This window comes from Oenanthe melanoleuca, chromosome 3 (genome assembly GCF_029582105.1).
Source record: "Oenanthe melanoleuca isolate GR-GAL-2019-014 chromosome 3, OMel1.0, whole genome shotgun sequence".
Lineage (NCBI taxonomy): Eukaryota > Metazoa > Chordata > Aves > Passeriformes > Muscicapidae > Oenanthe > Oenanthe melanoleuca.
Window position 1 is genome coordinate 13,746,932 of NC_079336.1, and position 23,442 is coordinate 13,770,373.

General features: G+C 46.0%; 1 protein-coding gene across 3 annotated transcripts; it reads left to right on the forward strand.

Annotated features, from left to right (window-relative positions):
- The first annotated feature begins 2,521 nt into the window (after positions 1 to 2,521).
- On the forward strand, positions 2,522 to 13,394 carry ODC1 (ornithine decarboxylase 1). 3 transcript variants are annotated; one of them, XM_056487043.1, is made up of 11 exons: positions 2,522 to 2,813; positions 5,566 to 5,703; positions 5,870 to 6,043; positions 6,212 to 6,384; positions 7,236 to 7,370; positions 7,529 to 7,610; positions 7,939 to 8,022; positions 9,272 to 9,434; positions 9,523 to 9,635; positions 9,913 to 10,127; positions 12,920 to 13,394. In XM_056487043.1, exons 2-11 carry the CDS (start codon positions 5,602 to 5,604, stop codon positions 13,056 to 13,058), a joined length of 1,380 nt encoding a protein of 459 aa, XP_056343018.1. In that variant the 5' UTR covers positions 2,522 to 2,813; positions 5,566 to 5,601; the 3' UTR covers positions 13,059 to 13,394. The 3 variants fall into 3 exon arrangements, with proteins under 3 accessions (XP_056343018.1, XP_056343017.1, XP_056343019.1); XM_056487042.1 differs by having other exon boundaries at positions 2,523 to 2,803; positions 5,563 to 5,703; XM_056487044.1 differs by having other exon boundaries at positions 2,722 to 2,803.
- Positions 13,395 to 23,442: the final 10,048 nt, after the last annotated feature.

The following is a 23,442-nucleotide window of genomic DNA, read 5'->3' on the forward strand; positions in this document are numbered from 1 at the left end:
GTATAGCTGAAAGCTGCCCTTGACTGTCCTCTGGCACGGGGACACAGGGGTCCTGAACTGAAGCACCTCCTGCAAACATCGCTCTCCTCAAAGCCAGCCCTTGTCACCACCCTCTCTCAACATCCTCCAGAGACAAGAACTGGGAGGAGAATAAAATATTTGGCAATCCCATCCTTTCGAGGAGCTGATAAAGCATTGCCATTAAGCATCTGCAAACGGCTAACAAATGCACCGGTTCCTCTGGTAATTGCAGCCTGAGGCTGCTTTTGCCACCTCTTTCCCTTGGTCCAGCCCTCGCTGCCCAGCCTCGGGTACAGTCCTGCTTTGTCTGAGCAGTGCTACCACCGGCCCCTGCCCCAGCCAAGGCCACTCAACCACGACACCACTGGGGACAGCCACAAGCTCTTCTCCAGCCCTGGCCAGAGGGGAGAAGGTGAGGAGGGAACAGCTGGTACAGTTGTGTTGGGGTCCTGGGGCCAGGTGATGGCCATTGTCCTTATCAGGACCACAGCCCTTGCCTTGGAGCCAGCTCAGTGAGCAGCTGTCTCCTGTGGTGCTGGAACAGCCCCTCCCTTCCCTCTCTGTCTGCTTTTCCAATGCTTAATTCCTACTCAGACTATTCTGTGATTCTGCGATCCCTGCCTGTTCACAGTCAGCAGAAAAAAAAATTAAATTAATTATCTGTTGCCCATAGAGCCAAATGTAGAGGCGTGTGAACCCCATTTTTTGTCCTGTTCACCGGCAAGGGAAGTGGTGTGAAATTCCTCAGAGATTTTGATGAGTTATCTCAGCAAATACAATGCCTGTGCAGTAGCCCTGGCCCCACTGCACTGGAATCGCTGTTGAGGGCAGGCAGTGCCCTGAGGACCAGCTGATGTAGGTGCTACACACTGGGATGGTTTTCCCCACTCGTTGCTGTTATTTAGAAAACCTTCTGTAATTCATGCCTGGATGTGTGATGGCATATACACACACACACCAAGTCTATATATATATATATAATATTTTAAGATATTTTGTTCCTTCTTTCATTGAATTATTTGAACCTAAACCAGCACCTCTGTCCCCTGACACTTCTTTTGGATGTGTCCCAATCCACTTTTTGTTTATTATCTACTTGATCACCGTGTCTCCCTTTATTTCAATCCGTCAAGGGATTCTTTTTCAGCCCCAGCCTGATGCCCTCCAGCCCCAACCCTGCTCCAGAAGACAGGGTCTGTGGGATGAACAAGGACATCCCATTGATCTGCTTCTGCCTGAAATACAGTGGGTTTTCCAGCTGAGCTTTGTGGGAGACGTGGGAGGATGGAACCTCTGTGGCCAGTGAGCACAATCTTTTGCTTTGGATACATCCATGAGAGCATCCCACACCCCACAGCAGCCAGCATTTCCCATCACTTTTCTCCATGTAGGACGGAGGGATTTCTCCACCTTGCAGGGCTCACTCGACAGCTCTGCAGCAGGGTAGGGGCTGTCCAGATGTCTGCTTTCAGCGAGGCATTAAAATAGCCTTCGGTAACTTGGACACGGGGAGCTGGAGCACCCTGAGCTCTGTCCTGCAGCACGGGCTGCAGAAAGGTTCCCTGCCTCTCTTATAAATGCTCCAGAGGCGGCACGGGCTAAAAATCTCTTTTTTTAGCATGGCAAGCTTCATCCTCTCACAGACATTGACAGGGCAGTCTATCTACCATGGGATGAGGCTCGAACTTTTTTAAGAGAGGGGGAGAGGGACAGAAAATGTCTGTCCTGGCAAGGGCAGAAAGCACAGTCGTTCAGGGCTAAACCACAAATGGATTTTAAAAGTCAATGTATAGCTTCCATCGACGCCCATTCTTAAAACAAGCAACAATACAAAATAACCTACAGTGGAAACAGCTCCCAGTGTCAGAACAAGAGCGGATGGAAAAACCGTGGTCAGCGCTCCGGGAGGTGTTTTGGATAACGCGCTCGGTGGTCAGGGATGCAGGCAGGGGCAGCACGGCTGCGGCCAGCGCCGAGCGCGGGGCTGCGAGAGCCGCGCAAACTGCACGGCCCCGCCGCGGCTCCGGCCGTGCCTCACTGCGCTGCCCGGCTCAGCAGCGCTTTCCTCAGCATCTGCCAAAGGCATCGCTTGAAGCCGCCGCCCTCCGGCCTCCCTCCGAGCCGGGGGGACGGAGCCGGCGGCGGGCGCGGAGCGGGCCGTGCACCTGCTGGCAGCCGGCAGGGCTGGGGTCGCGCACATCGCCCCGCAGGTGGGTCCCGTCCCGGGCGGCCCCGCGGGGAGAGAACCCGCGCAGAGGCTCGGCAGGGGCAGGGACGGGGGCCGGGACAGGGATGGGGGCCGGGACAGGGATAGGGACAGGGGCAGGGATAGGGACAGGGGCAGGGATAGGGATAGGGGCAGGGACAGGGATAGGGGCAGGGACAGGGATAGGGACAGGGCAGGGATAGGGATACGGACAGGGGCCGGGCGGGGCCGAGCCGGCGGGGGGCGCGCGGCGCCGTGCGCATGTTCGGCCGTGCGTCACAATAGCGGCGGTGGGAGCGCGCCCGGTCCCAGCCGATCGCGGCTGGTTTGAGCTGGTGCGTTGCCACAGCGACGCCGCGGCGCTATAAATAGGAGCGCGGCGGCCGTGGCGAAGCTTTGTGAGCCGCGGCGCCCCGCTCGCCCCGCCAGCCCCGCTCCTCCGCAGCCGGTCCGGCGCTCCCGCCCGGCTCCGCGCACCGCGCCCGGCTCGCAGGAGGAGGGGGAGGCGGCTCGGAGCGAGGGGATCGGCTGCCGCGGGGGCCTGACAGCAGCTCCGCCAGCGCTGCCCGAGGCGAGGTGAGCTGAGGTGAGGCGGGCGGCGGGCTGTAGCGGGCTGTGCCGGGCTGTAGCGGGCTGTAGCGGGCTGTGCCGGGCTGTGCCGGGCTGTGCCGGGAGCGGGCGGGCGGCGGGGCCGCGGCGGAAGCGGCCGGCGCGGAGCCACGTGTGTGCGGGGCCGCTGCCAAGCCCGGGCCGGGCGCCGGTGCTGCCGCCGGGCACGGGGAATCCCCGGCCCCGGCAGGGAGGCGGGAGGCTCCGGGCGGCTGTGAGCGGGCCAGACCGGCTCCCCGGCTCGCCTGGGGAGTATTGGCGGCGCTTCCCGGCAGCGGGGGCAGGGACGGCCCCGCCGTGGCCGCCGGGCTGTTTCCGGGGTGGGGAAAGGCAGGTGCGTGGCAGGAACAGGGCTTGGGGCGCCGCAGCTCGCCCTTGGGCCGAGCGGCGCTGCTCCCCTGCACACCCGGGGGCACCGGCCTGGGCCGGGAGAGAATCAGAGCCAGAGTAGTTTGGGTTGGAAGGGACCTTCCAGACCGTCTGGTTCCAACTCTGCCTGCGGCAGGGACACCTTCCATTAGATCCAGCTGCTCAAGCCCCGTCCAGCCTGGCCCTGAGCACCCCGAGGGATGGATCCCCGTGTCCCGCGGGGCGCTGCGCTCTCGGGGCGGGCGCGCAGCCACAGGGTGGTGGTGAGCTGTGAGGAAGGAGAATGAAACTGTGATGAAGGTGCACCCCTCGCTGGCAGGCGCCTCCCCGGGAAGCTGCCGTGTCAGGCTGGGGTGTAGAGCCCCGCTGGCTCTGCTGGGGCCGGTGGCTGTGCAGGGACAGGGGCTCGGTGGGCGCAGGGCAGCCGCCCGTCCGTGCCCCGCAGCGCTCTGCGGGCTCCGGAGCCGCGGGCGCCTCGGGCAGCTTTTCTAGACGCAGCTTGGCTGCTTGAGTACGGAGCCTGCAGGCATGACTCAGCTCTGTCTAAATACAGCTGCTGAAAAGGGGAATGTTCTGGAGGACAAATTCTAAATGAGCATAAATTGCCTTTCTTCTGGGGAGCTGCAGACACTTTGCACCCAGTCCAAATAGAAACATACTTTGGGAGGCTGCAGTTTGCACCTACATGATTGTGTTCTGTGTGTATGCTGTCTAATTGCACTGTAGTTAAAATTGTGCAATGAGGCAGAAATGGGAATCTTGCAAGAACTTTTTAACAAAATCTGTGTGGGCAGTAAAAGTAATTTCCTTTTTACGTGTTCAAAGGAAAATTGCTTTTTATGCAGTGCTCTGCAGAGGGAAGGTTAAACTAAATTCTTCCTTTATGGTATTCACTTCTCTTAACCACAGCTGAAGTTTCTGAACTGCTTTCTGCAAAGCTGCAAGTCTATGATGGGATGCAACTTCTCCTCAGTAACAAGCACCTTCCTGAGAAGTGTTTAATTTGCTGTTTCTTATAGTCCTTTCAAAGAAGCTTTTAAGAGAAGACTTTAATCCAGCTTGTGGTAGAATTATCTCTGCACGTGAATGAGAGCAGAGGGAGAATGAGGTTCAATGGATTGTTTGGTTTATTAGAATCAAAGCTTAATCTAGTTTGAATTTCAAATTTGATTTGTCTTTGATAAGTGAGAGATGATCAAAAGATATGAAGTAATTCTTATTGCCATATGTTTCTGAAGGTTGAAATGAAGTATAATTGTAACGTAACTTAAAATTAGTGAATAATTCAGAGTTTGCATAATTTTCCTTCGTAGTCTGCATGACTAGTTTGAGTGTAAAAATTGCTGAGAGAAGGAAGAGGGCTGAACCCTGGTACATAAAATCATATCTTCCCTATGACTGACTTGCAATGCTGAGGTCTTTGAAAAGCAGCATACACCCTCCTTAACAGCTTGATGGAGAATGCTGTCATTCTGTATTTGGACTACCCAGTAAAAGAGTGGCCTTTATGGGTCATGGATGGCAGAGGAGTGTGTGGGACTTTCTACTTGGCAGGTAGATTTCTGTTAGCAATGGAGATTTGTAAATAGACTGCTGTGAAATCCTGTTCTAAAGTGCTAGTTGGGATCTATTAAGACTTTGTCTGCAGATCAGAGTTATGAACCAGTCTCAAAGTGTCTGCCACTCATGACAGCTGAGGCTTTCATGTAGCTTGGAGTCATGAGTAGAACAGGGAAGCTCTAACTAGGAACAAAGCAACTTCAAGGAAAGCCCTGTTCTCATGTCTGCTTTATGCAAAATCTGAACTGTATTGAGAATCCAGATATTTACCTGGCTTGGACCTAATTAAAGTTTTTACAACTCAGAAGTCCGTAACAGTCTTGGATTCTGTTTGCAATAACAAGTAACCAGTTTCTTCTGAAACTGGTGAGCTAAAATAGTGCTTATGAGTTGTTAAAAAGTTGTAAGTAGACACTAGCCATGGTATTAATAGCTCTGATGTGGAGGTGAAAGAAAAGACAGCAGAAACTTCCAGAGAGACTAATAATATCTGACAGTATTTATTTGATTGGTTTTTTTCTTTGAGTAGATTCAGAACATCACAGAGTTGTTGAACAGAGGAGAACTTGCCTTCCAGCTAGCAAGATGATTTTGGCCTGCCTCCTTGGTTCTGATTACATCTCTTCTGTCATTATGCCAATGTCTAATCTATGCAGCTATTAGTGATCACTGTAGGAGCTGTATAATTGTAAATGATACAAACACAAAGCAGTGGTCGTATAATGACTATGAATCTAAGTGAAGCACTGAATGTAAACTATGAATTCAAATGAAGTAATTATCCGTTTTTTTTTCAGCAGTTCATACCCAAGTCCTTTCCTGAAATCTTGGAAGTCATGAGCAACTTCAGCAAAGAAGAATTTGAGTTGACCTTCCTTGATGAAGGCTTTACTGCCAAGGATATCCTTGATCAAAAAATAAATGAAGTATCATCTTCTGTAAGTATGATGGGAAAACCACTAAATTTCATGATGCTGCAAACTTATAAACGAATAGAGCAGGTTGTCCTTGCAAATAATCCACAAGAGAGCCCCCTCAAATGCTGACCTCTAGGCTAATCCTGTTATCTGCTGTTGGTGATGTTAAGATGTGTGTTTGCCCTAGGATGATAAAGATGCCTTCTATGTTGCTGACCTTGGGGACATTGTGAAGAAGCATGTGCGGTGGCATAAGGCCCTTCCTCGGGTGACCCCCTTCTATGCTGTAAAGTGTAATGACAGCAAAGCTGTTGTGAAGACCCTCGCTGTTCTTGGGGCAGGATTTGACTGTGCCAGCAAGGTGAGATCTCTGCTACCTTCTGATCTGTGACATTAGTATCTGTTCAGCCTTGCAAAACATGTTTGTATAAAATTTAGCTTAACTGAGTGGTGTTGCTTTTGTTGTTCTGATTACATTAATCGTCCATCTAGAAATATCTTCTACAAGCATAATCTGTTCTTTCTTCAGACGGAAATACAGCTGGTACAGAGCATTGGTGTGCCTCCTGAGCGAATAATATATGCAAATCCCTGCAAACAAGTATCTCAAATCAAACATGCTGCCAGCAGTGGTGTGCAGATGATGACATTTGATAGTGAAGTAGAACTAATGAAAGTTGCAAGGGCCCATCCAAAAGCCAAGTAAGTAATGCTCATTGTTCTGTATTTCTTCCTTGGGTTACCAAGATACAGAAATATCTGCTTGATCTGAAATCTTTTCTTCAGTAGTTTAAGATAGTCTGCAGAAGTGTGAAGTAATAAACTATTAGTTTTTTATCATAGTTTTTTCTTTTTTTAGTTAGAGTTGGGATTAAGGGTACAAGAGACAAAGTTTTATGTTCGGATTCGGTTGTTTATTCTCATTTACAGTACAGTGAGTGCTACAGCACTTCTAGTTAACAAGGTAAAAATGAAGAAATGCTTTCATTACAAGGTTTAAGGCATAATTGTCTAATTAAAAACTAACATTATTATATTATTTGTACTTTTGACTCGATTAAATACTTGTGACTCGCAGTGAAGCATTCTTTATTTAATTGCACAATGCTACTTAAACCTAAGAAGAAAAAGGATAAGAAGGAAGAAAATACTTTCACTTTAAAGCTTCTATTTTGTTTTATACTATTACTATATTTTAAAGCCTTCAGTTCCAAATTTTTCACTATGTGATATTACACACTTTCATTTAAACTACACAGTAGTGATTTTAGTTTTATTATTCAATTCAAGAAGCCTTCTCCAAGGCCTTAAGTCAAAAACAGTGTTCCTCTGGGGATTAGTGCTTGACAGCACAGAAAGTTCAAAACTCCCTGTTTTCAGGGTTCCAACATCAAACATACTTTTAACCAGTGAAATCTAGTCTTGTAGAGTTTACTGGCCCTTTAGGAAGGGATACATAGAGCAGCTTTAAGCTCAGTCTCATTCTGAGATCATACCTGCCTGAGGATGTCTGTTGTACTGAAGCTTAACTCCTCGTTTTTTCCTGTTTCTAGGTTAGTCTTGCGCATTACCACCGATGACTCCAAAGCAGTCTGTCGTCTGAGTGTTAAATTTGGAGCTACACTTAAGACTAGCAGGCTTCTTCTGGAGCGTGCAAAGGAACTTGACCTTGCTATTGTTGGAGTTAGGTGAGCTGACAGTACCAAAACACAGTTGTATATTAAATGAGTTTTCTTTAATGGTCTAGCTGATGATAGAGATGCTTTTTCATGTGATGACATGAGTTTATACAAAATTTCTTGACTAATTTGCTAAATAGCAAGTGATATTTTGTATCTTTTTGTAGTTTCCATGTTGGAAGTGGATGTACAGACCCAGAGACCTTTGTCCAAGCCATTTCTGATGCCCGCTGTGTGTTCGATATGGGAGTAAGTCTAGTTCTACTTTCTCTGGAACTACTGCTCAATTGTTGTGGCAAAACTGAATGAAGTGTACAACTGATATGGGGCAAAAAGCTAGCTAAGTCACTAACTTAGTGGAATTTTTTGGGTGCTGGTAGCTTACTTTGACCAGCTTGGCAAAACTCATCTACTCATTTAGATGCACTAAAATTGGTATCTCAATCTCAAAAAACTGTTACTTGAACATGTGTTAGCTCTGTTTCAAGCATTAATGAAATGAATTTACATTACTTTTTAAGCTAAAATTATAAATCATAAACTTTTTTTGACAGTGTTGCTGCTAATCTCATTTTAGGCTGAACTTGGCTTCAATATGTATCTGCTTGATATTGGTGGTGGCTTCCCTGGCTCTGAAGATGTCAAGCTTAAATTTGAAGAGGTATAGCTTTGCTAAGTTCTCAGGTTGTGGAGTCTGCTTGAGTGTTGATCTGGATTAAATAAAGTCTTGCTTTTTCTGTTTGTATGCAGACACATTTGCAAAAACATGTGTGCTTGGTCAGAAATCTAATGGAGAGGAAAAGAGGAAATAATCTGAAAAATAAAAATTATATAAGCTTATTAGATACGTAGCTAAATGACTGCACAAACATTCAGAAGTCTCAAACAAGTAAAGCCAGTTTTAACTACGGGCTTGATTCTTACTGGCATGGACTTCTTCCAGTTGGTGCTGTACTTCAGACTGAATAGATTGGCACTGCTCCCAAATAGGGTGAAAGGAAGTCCTGAACCCATTCTGTCCTTAGGGGTGGCAGCATACGAGGGTAGTGTCTGATTTGATTTAGGACTAACTTTTAGATAATTTTTAAGTTGTTCAGTGTTTTCCAGTCTACTTTACCTGAGCAATAGCTCTGCTTTCAGAAGAGACAAGGGGGCTGAATAGTGATATGACTTCCATTTAAAGCAGTGTTGTAAGAACACCTTGCCTTCTAACCCAAGGAGGTGTTAAACATTGTATTATATTAACAGAAGGATACAGTAAGTTACATAAAAAGTTTTCTTGTAATGGTTTGGGCTAACATTGTAGCATTCTGGTACCTCCTAATGAAGTCTGGCTTCTCATAGTGCAGTATGGGCATAGGTGAGGCATCAAAAGCAAATTATGTCATTGGGCTCCAGGGCATGATATAGCCATGTTGTAGCTTTGTGATAACTTCAGAACCTGGAAATAACTGTTCATGAACTGAATTTCAAGTATGATAGTAAAGTCCTCTGTATGCTTATGATCCCATGAGATGACTTCTTTAGGGTTTAGTAAGCTGTAGAATAATGCATAAGTAGCAGCACTACAAGTGACTGCAAATCAGATTTGAAGTGTGGGGACTTGCAGGGCATTAATGATAGTTTAGTGACCCTAGGAAGGGTGATCTTCAGCCTCAAACATGACCTGTTTTGTTACTTAAACTTTAGGTTGCAAGTGATGTCTGCTTTTGTTGCTTTATATAAATATAATTCCAAACAAGATTTTGAATGAGGAAAAAAGCAAAAGCAGTCAATAGAAATTACAATAGATGTTATATGTTTCACTAGTAAATAATTTTGAATTTCAGGGTCTTAATTTGTCTCAAACTTCTAAAGTAGCACCTGAGTAGCTGCTGAAATTTTAATACTGGCATCTGGTTTTTCCCTAGATCACAAGTGTAATCAACCCAGCACTGGATAAATACTTCCCTTCAGATTCTGGAATAAATATTATTGCAGAGCCAGGGAGATACTATGTTGCATCAGCATTCACGCTGGCAGTCAACATCATTGCAAAGAAAATTGTGTTAAAGGAGCAAACAGGTTCTGATGGTATGTAAATTGAGACCTACTCTTAGATCTAGCCAACTGTGTGTTTCTTTCCAAGACTTTTTCTCACTGGTGTCTCAACTTCTTCCAGATGAAGATGATGCAAATGATAAAACTCTTATGTACTATGTGAATGATGGGGTCTATGGATCATTCAACTGCATCTTGTATGATCATGCACATGTTAAGCCAGTCCTGCAAAAGGTATGTCTGTTCAGAAGTATCACATACTAGTCACATATCATGGATGTAGGGGAATCCTTGTTGCAGCAGTCACTTTTCAGCTCACTGCTCCCTCTGTGTTGTCAAACTTTGGCATTTAATTTTTGAAGCATGCAGAGGAATTAACTCAAAGCCAGAGGTAAAGAAGAACCTGCAAGCAGCTCTTTTCTTCAGAAGTGGAATGTTACACTAGCTATGATATTACTTCTGGAAGCTCTGTTTTCACAGTCAAATAATTGAGCTGCACTCTCTCCTTTAGCGGCCCAAGCCAGATGACAGCTGCTACTCCTGCAGCATTTGGGGACCAACCTGTGATGGCTTGGATCGGATTGTGGAGCGGTTTAATATGCCAGAGCTGCAAGTTGGTGACTGGATCCTGTTTGAAAACATGGGTGCCTATACTGTTGCAGCAGCCTCTACTTTCAATGGATTCCAGAGGCCAACAATACACTATGTGATGTCAAGACCAGCATGGTAAGTGACTAAATATCTTGATCCATCAGTACTTCTGACATCACTGTAATAAATAGCTCGTATCAGTTGGCTGCCCCTTAGCAAGAAGGGGTAGTTTTGCTGCCACAGCTCTTGTAAAAACCTCCTGGTGTGGAAGAAGGCAGTACCTCTGAAGGTTTTTGCTGTGTGCTTAGGAAAAATGCTGATGCCACTAATTACTCTTCTCTGTTATACACACTTACAGGAGAGATCCTTTTAAAGATGTAATGTTAGGAGACTTCATTAATCTGGATTCTAGCTAGTGTTTTCACTATTGTACAACATACAGAATCATTATGAATTCTTTACATTCATCTTCTGTGACTAGTTAATCAAACCAGTCAATCATAGTTATGTTGTCTTCTAAATTAGTAGCTTACTTAATCCTGACTGCAGGATGCAGGGACATTCAACAGTATTTCTTCACAGTATGGTCTCTATGTTTGTTTGAGAGCTATTCCTTGGTTTAGGTTGAGCTCTGGCTCAGTGCTCAGTGCAGAGTGCTAGATCTCCATGGGAAGTTATTAAACAGGTAAGCAAAGAAAGCAGGACAACCTTTTAAGTGCAAGGACACTGTGAAACTGCAACTTAAAAAGGAGTTTAAAGTAACTTGGGGGTGCTCTGCAGTGCAACACAGGTTAATGGATTGCACCTTCTATAAAAGTGGGGTTTCCCCTAAGAGGAAGCCCTTACCTCTCTCCTGGTGTCTGCCTGCTGAACTGGCAAAGGGCTTTTGGGCAGAAGTGTTACCCTAAATCATGATTAGCTCTGCTACTGGGGTTTTTTTCAAATTTATTGAAAATCTTTAAGTTTAGGGGAATTCCTGACATAAAAGTAAGAGGAAGCTTCTTCTATTTTTCTACTAACCCTGCTGGTATGAGCAGGGCTTGTATTGTTTCTTTCCCTTAGTGAAACCTCCAGTCGATTGAAACATTTTTCAAAACACATGAAACTTTTAGACTTCCCTTAACACTCCAAAACTGTCTAATTGAACTAAAAATGGCTCTGCAGGAGAATAATTAGCTTTTTCACTGTATCACTAGGTTGCTGTTAAAATTTAATAATTGGTCTGAGGCATACTGAGCTTAATTATGCAAACATAACTGTCATCCAAGATCATAGTACAGCCATTTTTCAGCCCTATGTTTGTTTTCTGTTTTGGCAAGATAATTCTATGATAAAGGCTGGTCCTTTACTGAGAGGCATGCATCAGTGATGTTATGGTGCAGATCTTTCTAGGACGGGCAAAAGTCTTTTGGAATGTCATCTGCATGTTGTAAAGGTGTACACCTAAATTTGTGGCTAGAGGCTGTGAAAGATAAAGGACAAGATGATTACATGTGTCTAAGTTAAAACTAGTAATACACGAGGAGCCATGCAGTAGCACAACTGTTTGCCTTGCATACCTAGGATAAGTAGAACTATAAGATTACTCCAAGCTGAGTGCTGTTTTTGACACACCTGAGGGATGGGATGTCACCCAACACCTGAGCACAGGTTTGAGAAGTGGGACTGTGGGAATGTTATGAGGTTTAACAAGACCAAGTGCAAGGTGCTGCACCTGGATGGTGGCAATCCCTGGTATGAATCCAGGCTGGGGGATGAACAGATCCAGAACCTGGCTGAGAAGGACTTGGGGGTGCTGTGGGTGAGAGGCTGGACATGACCCAGCCATGTGCCCTTGCAGCCCAGAAAGGCAAAAGTGCCCTGGGCTGCATCCAAAGCAGCGTGGGCAGCAGGGGAGGGAGGGAATTCTGCCCCTCTGCTCTGCTCTGCCCTGGTGAGACCCCACCTGCAGAGCTGCACCCAGCCCTGGGATCCCCAGCACAGGAAGGACATGGAGCTGTTGGAGTGAGTTGATTAGAGGGATAGAGCACTTCTGCTATGAGGAAAGACTGAGAGAACTGGATTTGTTCAGCCTGGAGAAGACTTTGGGGTGGGTGACCTTATTTAAGCCTTCCCATACCTGAGGGGGACTTACAGGACAGACTGGGCAAGACTGTTTGCAAAAGCACATAGTGACAGGATAAGGGCTAATGGCTTCCAACTGAAAGAGATGTCCCATCCCTGGAACTGTTCAAGGCCGGGCTGGATGTGTCTCTGAGCAACTTGGTCTGGTCTAGTTGAAAATGTCCCTACCTGTGTCAAGGAGGGGTAGAACTAAAACATCAATGTCTCCTTCTAACCTAAACCTTTCTATGAATCTATAAACCAAGTCCAAAACCTCAGCCAACTGAAGTTCTTCTGAGGTTGTATTTTAGTACAACTCTTGTCTGAGTATGGAAAGAGTTGCATGGTTCTTACTGGTCAACTCCTTTTTATTCCTAGTCTGTTATCCATACCTTTTCTTGATTTGAGTCACCCAGTAATGTGAGGGTGTGGGATAAGTGACAGTCAAAGTTGTCAGGGATTTTCACATCTGAAATTCTGATCTATTGAGGTCAAAGTCAGTAGATCTGTATAGCATGAGGTACACAGATGTAGCTACAGCTGTATATATAAATGCATCTTTGCAGATCTAAATCTTACACAGAAATGGTAAAATCAACTTGGTATTGGCACTTACTCTAAAGCCCAGCCAGCCACAAGTGACCTGCATGGATTCTGCTTTTATTTATTTTTTTGCCCCTATGATAGTAATGTCTGGATTGCATGTGATGCATAGAGAGTTCATTTCATTCACTGGCAATTAAGAAAATGTACCTCACATTTTTAGGTGGATTACAGTGAAACAGTTTTTGACTCCCTCTTTATTTTTTTTTTTTTCTTTCTAGGCAACTGATGCAGCAGATCAAGGAGCAAGGTTTCCTAGCTGAGGTGGAGGAGCAGGATGTTAGTCTGCCAGTCTCTTGTGCCTGGGAAAGTGGAATTGAATATCCAGCAACTTGTGCTTCAGCTAGTATTAATGTATAGGTAATATTTAGTAATTAAGTGCAAGGTTAGTCACTGAATTTAGGGCATTTGGGGGACTGTTAACTTAATTCTTGGTAGAATTTTTAAGTGGTTTTTTTAACATTTAGGTTTGGCATAAATGCAGGAAAAATGACTAGGAGATGGGTCACAATTATCTGTGTTCCTATGGAAACTATTTGAATATTGTTTTATATGGATTTTTATTCACTTTTCATGTATGCTACTAAAGACTGACCCTCAACTGTCAAACAAGTATTTGTAGCTTGTGTATGGCAGAACGGGCTAAGCTTAGTGCTTTGTGACCTACCTGTTTTAAAATAAAGTATATTGAAATAACTGGTCCTGTGTTTTGTTAATCAGTAGAAAATTGTGTCATTGATGGCTCTTATAGCATATAGAAGGGCAGACCAGATGCTGCAAGCCCAGAATTTACTAATAAATGGATCTCCCCTACCCTTGCCCTCCCAACTGAAGTGAAGGAAACCCTCAATGGGTAGGGTTTTGAATTGTCTTTTTTCATATGTGATTAGAAGAAGGTTGACTGTCACAAATTGAATACTGTGTGAATTCTCGTGAATTCACATTTGTTTTTCACTACTGAACACGTGTGTAACAAGTTGCATATTGCAAGCTCAGTGCAGTGCTGGTTTTCTGCAAGTTACTCTACAAGTGCTGTGTCCAGCACTGATGGCTGTTAATAAACATATCTCATCATTAATGAGAGAAGACAGCACAGGCTTCACAACTGACACACTGCTTGTTACATGTGCAAGAACTAAAATATGTTAGAGGAAAGCCCAGGAAGCTGATGCTGTGGCTGACAGCTCTCTGACCTGTGCTGCCTAGGGCTTTAGTGTAAAAGAGATGAGAAATGGGACTTGACATCTTTTGTATGTGCAATAGGATTAGAAGCTCTAATTTAATGTTGTGAAAAGATGTGCTACCCTTCTGACTTTGGATTGTATGTGATAGATGACACTAAGTAGTAAATACTAGGAGCTAATACAGGGGTGTTGGTGATAAAATAGTCTGCTTATTGAAGCAAAGCATTCTGACTTATGTTTATGCTAGTTAGCTGCCACTTTTTGCACTAAAATTAGAAAATGTTTCTGATAAACTAGTTGGTCCTAGAGCTGGATTAGATCTGTTTGCCAGAAGATCCTGGGCTGCAGGCATGCCATAGCAGATGCCTGATGTATAAAAAGAAGGATCTTAGTGTATCAAGTAAATATGATAAAGCTTAAGATAACTTGGAGTGAGTGTTAAAATTTGAAGGGTTGTCCAAAGGTTGGCACTGCTGATAGAAACAGTGACTCTAGCAAGATGAGAAGTAAAGCATTTTTTGTACAAGCAGCTCTAAAAGGCAATGTTTAACCTCCATTCTGTGTTTCCAGCAGAAACTCTCCATTAGCTGAATTAGCAGGGTAAACAAGAGTGATGGTATCTCATTCCTGAGTCTCTTAAGCATCCCAAGTGACTTTTTTATTTGCTTTATTCCCAGCTTCAAGCTTGTGATTGAAATAGCACTTGCCTTTATTCTTATGCCTATGGCAAACTTAAGTGCATACACATAGTGGAGCTGTAGCCTTAATCTCATATAAACTCAATACATCCAAACCAGGATTTCCAAATTCAACTGCAAACTTAATGAGTCTTATATGTAAACAGAGGTAGTAAATGGCAACCAAAAGTTAATACTGTTATAATTCCACATCTAAATCTCGCTCTGCAAGAGCTTAGTGCCATTTGAGCAGGTGTATATGTATACTCTGAGAAGCTGCAGTTGTCTAAAGGAGTTGTAGCTACTTTCTTTAAGTGCCTATTTGAAGGCTGGGGCTGTTTTAGTCAGAAGGGAGTTCAGGTGTAGTGAGATCTTATGTGATACCTGCACGAGGACCTAGTGTCCTGCTGGGTTAAGTGGCACAGTCTGCCTTCTTCTACTCACAGCCAGTGGAGACCATCTCCAGCAGGTAGTTTAAAAGCAATCACCTATGGAAAATAATTTGTGAGCTTCACTGAGAGGAACTTGGCAGGTTGCCAGTTAATTTCTTCATCTGCATTTAACTTGATTGGTTATTTTAGCTACTTCACTGGGTTCTGTTTCAAAAATCCAAAATTTGCATCTCTGCTGGAGGCCAGGACTGTGGAAACATGCTAATCAGCATTTTGATGAATATGATGCTCCCCAAAAGAGATGTAGCTGGCTGTAGTTCTTTACCTTTCTCTCCTTTGTCAGGTATGTCATAGACTTGGCTGATGCTCTCTAAGCCTTGTCTAACAAGTGTGTCAGGTGTTTAAAAATGGCTAATCTGAAGCATCTTCTATATAAAAAAAAAAGCCCAGTGGATTTTGCCAAGGGACTTTAAGTACTTTCTGGGAGTAATAAGTGTTTACAGCAATGCTGGTATGTCTTTAAGCAAGACTTAGCTCAGGTTATACTGAACAGATGTTCTGGGCTTTGGGATACTTCATCTCACTGCTGCCTGGCTCCTGGCTTCCATGGAATCTTAGCTGCCCATTTGTTAATTGATTTTAAAATACTCCAAGTGACAGCATTTGGTCTTAGGGTGACTGTGGGTATTCCTACAATCCACAGTAGGGAAATTTGTTTATTACTGGTAGCTGGAGCGAGAGCATGTAGGACAGCAAAGATGGTAACAAAGTAAGCAGTGTGCTCATATGGTTTAATTTGACCTCCCCTGGATGGCCTTTTGGGACAGTAAAGCCTTTGCTCTGTTTTGCTGTTTTTATTGATCAAATCCAGTTGTTCTAACTGCACATCTTAATTATTCCTCCCTGGGGCAGGCTTGTCTGATACAGGAGGAAGGGAGGAGCTGCATGCCAGAAAAATTGAGATCAGCTGCATCTGTCTGATGTAATTAGCTCAACAAATATTAAAGTTGGAGCCAAGAATAGCCTCTGCCTTTCAGCTTGCTCCTTGCTAGCCTTGCTGTGTGTGGTGCTCTGTCTCACTGTGGGCTTTGCTGGCACATTAGCAGGGGCTGTGGCATCCCTGCTCCAAATGCCTCTGGTGCTCACTCCACTCGATGGCACTGCTGATGCTGATGTCAATTCTTTTGGGATCACATGTAAAAAGAAAGTAATGTCTGAGGAAAATACCAAGACATCTGCCTGAGATGGCTTTTCATCACTATATTTTTCTGAATAGTGAGGCCACTTTAGGTCAAGCTTGAGGTCTAGCTGAGACCTTACATTTAGTCTTCATGTACCCTGTACTGGAGTTCAGCTGACATTCTTCGCTGCAAAGGTAGTTTCATATACCAAAAAAAGCTGAGAAACAGAAAATTCCTTGTCCTCTGGAATTATATCAGATGGAAAATGAGGTGGAAATGTTTTGGGAGAGATTGGAGAATACTGACACAGAGTGAGAGGAAGTAAGGGACCAGGGGAATTTGCTGCTGGCAGTGTACCATGGGGCAGGTGTCCCTTGTTTTACTGCATGGCCATTTAAGTCATGTCTTGCTTTTTAAGCTGCTGTCTTCTAGGCTACCACATAGGCCTTGCAGACAAAGGGTCAGTGCAGTATTTGGCATGGCAGAGTCAATTCTGCCACCTCACTTTCACCAGCAGAGAAACCCAGAGCTGGGAGCAGCACTGAGCAGGGACCCCATGACTCCACCTGCAGGAGCAGGAACAAACCTAGAGCTGGAGGGAGCTTTTCTGCCACAGACCTCATCCCCAGAAACTATCCTTTAAATAGTTGTTTTAGAAGCTAAACACAGCATCAATTTGTAGTAAGATTTCCAGATCAAAACTAAACCTCTTCCACAAAAAAAAAAAAAAAAAGTAAAAAAGTCATTATCCACAAGTATTGCAAGAGGAGCTTAATGAATATTATTTAATTGACAAAAATTAAAATATCATCAATCATTTAAATAATTATTATTTTTCATTTTCTCTTGAAAGAAGCACTGATCAGTACCAAAACAAGTGAGAGTGACTTGCTTTGGAGAGTGTCTCTGGTTTTGATTGCATCACCTGGTTTTCTCTACAGTTTGAACCAATTTATATCTCCATGGCCATGGTCTGGTCTCAGTAACCATGTGACAATTGCCTGCAATTCAAATCTGTCTTAAGCTCATTAAAGCACTATATTTGACCACCCTGACCTGCCCTATTGACCTACCCTATTGAGAGTAGGGAGCATATATTTGGGCTGGGACTTTGGTTTTGGCAAGCTTTGCCCTTGCTCTTGAGTTGGTTTTGTAGTTCTCAGTACAGGAGGTGCTTAGAGCAACTCAGCCACTGTGGTGCCACTTTTGGAAAGCTGATGGTGAGCACCCAGAGGGGAACAGCCACCAAGATGTTGTTGCCCTTTGCAGGATGAGTCAGGGTGAAGGGGAGCACTTGGGCATGAGCAACACTGGCACCTTGAGTCCCCTCCACTTCAGCATGGAGAAGCCACAAGCATTACAGGGGAATCACTGGCAAATGAAAGGAGCTCCCTCAAGGGAACAGACTGAAGTCTTGTGTGTCCATGTAGTCTTGTAAGTGTTGTTACAGTCCAGTAAATATTAGACCCTTATTTGCATGTGTTTCTTGATGCTTACAATGCAGAAACAATTTTCCTCTATGTCTTAGTCTTTGCCTGAAGACAAAAGCATTAGCATGCTGAATCCAGCCCTTCCCTTTCTCACCCATTTTAGGGAGCTGGTCCCAGTCTTACCCACAGTATTTCCACAAAAAAGAAGTGCCTCCCAGTTATAGTCTCTTCAGTTCATGCTCTGGAACTGCTTTGCAAAGGACTAATTGGTTCACCCTGCGTTTGTGGTACAGAGCCAACTGCTGTGTTCAGTCCAGAGAGCAGCCAGACGACAGCAAGGCTGTGCAGCAATTCAGGAAGGGAGGGAAAGGCAGACACTTTCAGGGCAGTGATCCATAGACCAATGCTCCCAGCTGGATTACTCCCAACACCTTATTGCTAGGGATGAGGAGGCTCAGAGTACCTTGAGAACTCAGCAAGCACTGAGTTTCTCAGCAAGGAGCTGAGAAAGGGCAACTGTAGCAGCTCAGTACAAAGAATTCCCAAAATACTTTACAGGCATTATTTAACCTATCCTGAGGCAGCAGTTGCCTACCCTGTGAGATCAGGAATTGGACATTCAGTTGGCTTAAGCATCATCTTTTATATTTGGCTACTAAGCTCACTAGCTGGAAAAGAGAAAATATTGGCAATCTTGCAAAGCACAGAGTTGCAATGCTTGAACAGGATAACATGGATGTAGATTTCAGTAAGAACAGAAGTGCTGCTGCCCTTACTGTGAAGATAAGAAGAAAATAATCTATTGCATTGTTAGATTTAAAAAAGTTCTGCTTAAGAACTCCATTTACTGGCTGTTAGCTCTAGTTCATCAGTAGCAACAGCATTTCACTATAACAGCTGTAAATATTTCTCAGCAATGGTTGTCCCACTTTTCTGCAGTCAAAGCATGCATTAAACAATTAAACCATCTGACTGAAGTGGAAAGCAAAAGAAAATCCAACTTGCCAGAGACTGCTATTCAGGGGAGGGAGATTTGTCCTGCACCCCACCAGAATGGCTCCCAAACTCCTCATGAGTCAGGCACCATGGGACTCACCTTCTGCCATCTGGGTTTCACTCCCCTGTGGGTTATTTGGGCAGCATGGTCTAGTGGAAAGATCTCCCTTCCAGGGGCAGGGTGTTGGAACTAGCTGGTTTTTAAGGGTCCCTTCCAACCAAACCATTTTCTAACTCTGTGATTGATTCTATGATTGTACCTGACTGCAAGCAAAGCAGGGAGGCGTTCCTCTGACCGGAGCCAAAGGAGATCCTCCAGAGATAAGGATGTGGTGACTAATTAGCCACGAAAAAGCCCACAAGATGGAGCTCAGCTCAAAAAAAATGCATGCAAGAAACTGTTGGTCAGAGCCAGGGAAGGAGGAGGAAAGGAGTGAAACAGAAAGCTTTCAAATGAATACCACACTCCCATGTTAGACCACAGCATGAGCAAGATGTTATTAGAGAGAACAAATGCAAATAAGAAAGTACATGGAAAAAGTATGTACAAAGTAATAATTAAGCCATTGCACAGCTCAAAAAAAAAAAAAAAAAACCAAAAAAACCACAAAGCTCTCATCCCATCCATTCACAGAGAGGGGAAACAGAGGATGTGAGGGTTTTATTTAATATACATAAGACTTCAAAAAGAGCTAAGGTTTCTTTAATTATTTAGTAAGGCTATTACCTCAAATATCATGTCAGCTTCCAGTTTCTTGCTTGGAGCTCAGTCTGAGGCTTGGCTCTTTCAGTAGCTATTTCTGTGATGTTTTGTATTATTCTCTGTTGCTGGGGTTAGTTTAGGTTTGTTGTTGTCAGGGGTTTTGGGGCTTTTTTTCAGCAAGTGCATGGAACTGATTTATGCCACCTTCTGTAGAGCAGCTTTGCAGGATTGCTGATGTCAAGTTCCAGTGGACACAAGCTGAAACCTGGGAGTCAGGCTGGATGCAAGGAGAAACTTGCTTCATGGGGACAGCCAGCACTAGTGGGGTTGACCAGGCTCCATCTCTGGAGGCTTTTGAGACCTGACAGATCAAGGTCTTGAGCAGCCCTGAGCTGGTCTTGGAACTGATCCTGCTTGGAGCAGGAGCCTGGGCTAGAGACCTCCTGAAGTCCTCGTGTGCTTGTCATCACCCTGCTCCCTAGTGGGTCTGGCAGTGCCATGGGCTGGGCCCTGCAGCACAGTTCCCTCAATTCAGCAATGGGATTTGCCAACACACCAGCTCCTTGGCTGCCTGCCCCTCCATGGGGGCTCTGCTTGGTGAGGGCTTGTGCTCTAGTGCTAAAATGGATCTAAAGTGGGCAGCAGCCTCTGAGGAGCTGCTGAAGGGAGAGGAACCACTCCTGCTTAAAAAAAAAAAAAAAAAAAAAAAAAAAAAAAAAAAAAGTAGACGAGAAGAACTGGTAATGGATTTTAAACCAAAGAGACAGTGTCATTGTTGGAACAAAGGGAAGAGTCTCATCCTGCTCCATGGCTCCTGTGAAGAAGATTCCTCACCCAGGAGCCCTGACCCTTGTAAGGTGGCCTCCCACCTTCCTAAAGCAGTTTTCTGTGTCCCCAGCTGAATGTGCTGATCACTGTTTGCTTTTCCTCCTGGGAGAGCTACAGATGTTGGAGGGAGCAAAAGGCTTCAAAAGCTGAGACCCATTCCCAGCCGCAGGTTTAGGACTGGTGGTGTCCTTAGGACAGGATAGTGGGATCCAACATCGTGCCAGCCCCAAGGACTGGGGTGTCTTCCCCAGGAAAGGTGAATCTCAGGGAGGAGGATGCAGTGCACAGAGCTGTGGGGAGCAGCACAGAGCTGTGGGGAGCAGAACAGAGCCGTGGGGAGCAGAGCAGAGCTATGGGGAGCAGAACAGAGCTATGGGGAGCAGCACAGAGCCGTGGGGAGCAGAACAGAGCCGTGGGGAGCAGCGCAGAGCCGTGGGGAGCAGAACAGAGCTGTGGGGAGCAGCGCAGAGCCGTGGGGAGCAGAACAGAGCCGTGGGGAGCAGAACAGAGCCGTGGGGAGCAGCACAGAGCTGTGGGGAGCAGCACAGAGCTATGGGGAGCAGAGCAGAGCCGTGGGGAGCAGAGCAGAGCCGTGGGGAGCAGCACAGAGCTATGGGGAGCAGCACAGAGCTGTGGGGAGCAGCACAAAGCTATGGGGAGCAGCGCAGAGCCGTGGGGAGCAGAGCAGAGCCGTGGGGAGCAGCACAGAGCTATGGGGAGCAGAGCAGAGCTATGGGGAGCAGGAGAGAGCCGTGGGGAGCAGCACAGAGCCGTGGGGAGCAGCACAGAGCCGTGGGGAACAGCACAGAGCCGTGGGGAACAGCACAGAGCTATGGGGAGCAGCGCAGAGCACGCTGTGACCGCTGAGCTGCAGCACTGCCGGGTGCCCCTGGAAAGGGTGGGCTAAGCGAAGAGACCTTAAAGGCACATTCCCCTGTGGCACAGGAGAGGATCGCGGCAGTTCGCGGTGCTGTGGGCAGCACACGGCCCGAGGAGCGCAGTGTGTGAGCGCCGGGCTGTGCCGTGGGTAGGTGGCAGCAGCCGCCCGCTCCTCCCGCGCCTGCCGCATCCATCCCACCTGCGGCTCCGGCTGCGGGACAACGAGCCTGCTCCTCCTCACACGGCCTGCAGCTCCCCGGCCTTCCCCAGGCCGCGGTCACTGCCCGCACACTGCATTTCTGGGAGAAGAGAGGAAATTTCTTTATTACCAGCAAACAAATCGACTGGCACTGAGGCAAGCTGAGAGGGAAACAGGGCTTGCAGGGAAGACATAACTCCTTAACTCTTTGGCTTTTGAGCTCGAGGAAAGATGGTTGGGAGGGAAGAGGTCACAGCAGAGGGGGCCTGCCCAGGGTGCATCCCTCCGGGGGGCTGCCAGCAGCTCCCAGCGTTCTTCTGCCAATGCCACCAGGCCCAGGGGTTAGTGGGACACAGCAGAGACTCCCTGAAGCGTCTGCAGCTGATGAGAGAAAAGGGCAGGCTGCTGGAGTGAGGGTTCCCTAAAAACCTCTGCAGGAGGTGAGTCCAGCTGTGCCCAGCTCCCTGCACTCCTGACCAGACAGCATCCCATGGCTCAAGGAAGGCTGGAGACACGTCTTACAGTGCCTATTGCATGCGGGAGGTGGAGGTCACTCCTTCCCCAGGGCTGGACAGCCTAATCTGGGTGTGCCCCTGGATGCACCCCAAGATACGCCCTGGGAGAGGCCCTGAGTTCTCCCACTGCTGTTGTCTCCTGCAGAAAACCACCCTGCTTGGGCAGAGGATACCAGTGGGACTGCAGCAAGGCAGAGCACGTCTCTGCTGCCCTGGCTTATTGATACTGTCCCCAGGAATGCACAGGGACACTCTGCAACCATCCTCTGCCATCCTGCCAGCCCCTCTATTCTTCATGAGAGCCTGTGCACAAGCAGAAAGGAAAAAAGGAAAGAAAAAGTGAAAAGGAGGAAAAAAAGCTACCCCGGTCATTATTTACTACTATGAGTGTAAAGTGCTGAATTTCTGGTACCTAATGAGTTTTTTTTCTGTCCTGAGCAATACCACATGAAGTACAATTTATCTTTGGGAGAGATGGATGCAGCTGAGCCAGTACCAGACTTAGGACAAAAGAGTATTGACGTCACCCTCAGGAGTCCAGCAGCAGATGTTTAACATCATCTCCAGCCTCAGGCCAAAGGTACAAGTCTGGTACACAAATTATCAAGGCAAATTCACTGGCCTGCATTAGCTGCAGGGTCAAGAGGGGCTGATCAAAATGTTCCCTGCCTGCATTAGGCAGCTGGGAAGCCTCTTGCCCCTGCTCTGCACGGGTATGGCTGACACAGTGATTTAGCCAGGTACCAGCTGCCATGTAGAGAGTTTTCAGTTTAAATTGTCAAGCAAAGAGCTAAGGGCACAGAAACATGGGCATGCAGACTGCACAGGGGGGACATGCTGTGCCAGAGCAGGGATGGCAGGTCCTGGAGCTAGTGTAACCCCATATGATGAGTGTGATGCCCAGGGATCCATTTTACCCAGGTCAGGAACATCCTATATTGTAAGGCTCTCTAAAAGCTTCTTTGTTTTGTAAGGTGTGCACTGAGTTGATATTTTTAGACCTCTACCCAAAGTGATCCCAATGCCATTTAACTTTTGACCTCAAAGTGTATGAATGGTTAGAACTACTGTTTTTTAGAGTCCTTTTTCTCTTTTAGTTATTATTAGATAACTAAGGTTTAGTTAATGGGTAGTAGCTTTGCTGCCTGAAAATTGATATGGAGAAAAACTTCTGCAATATTTTGCCCAAACCTCTAATAATCCTAAACAAGTTGTATCACCAGTAAACTTCTTTGTATGTATGCATGTATGTATGCATCTATCTATCTATCTATCTATCTATCTATCTATCTATCTATCTACCCATCCATCCATCTCTTTTCAGACCATTTAAGAATGTAAGAATGTGTTACCTCTTCATTCCTGCAGAGATCACAGATTTACCAGGCACTATGTTTGTAAGAACTCATTTTATCTCTTCTCTTTATATATCATATTTATCTAGCATCTGCAATATCTGTACATTGCTATAGTTTCCACTGATTTTTTCTGGTCCAGACAAGAGGATTACTGATTTGGAGTTCCTCAGACCACGCCCTGGAGTGATGAAAAGAAACCCCAGCTAATAATTTGGCATTGTGTTTGCTGGAACCTGATTTAAGAAAGAGGTTACACTCTCATCCTTCTGTTCTTTGGGTGCAGTCAAGTGGCTTCCACCTGATCCAAGCAATTTCTTTCTGTTCATTTAGCAGACTGCTGGGAAGCTCTTCCTGAGGCATTTCAGGTGGCAGCAGCTCCTCAGCCTGGGTCACTGTCACCTA

Excerpts from the sequence above, each read along its gene's own strand:
- ODC1 (XM_056487043.1), top strand. The coding sequence starts at position 5,602 with ATGAGCAACTTCAGCAAAGAAGAATTTGAGTTGACCTTCCTTGATGAA. Across the intron at positions 7,371-7,528 it reads CTTGCTATTGTTGGAGTTAG|TTTCCATGTTGGAAGTGGAT; the intron begins GTGAGCTGACAG and ends ATCTTTTTGTAG. Across the intron at positions 8,023-9,271 it reads TCAAGCTTAAATTTGAAGAG|ATCACAAGTGTAATCAACCC; the intron begins GTATAGCTTTGC and ends GTTTTTCCCTAG.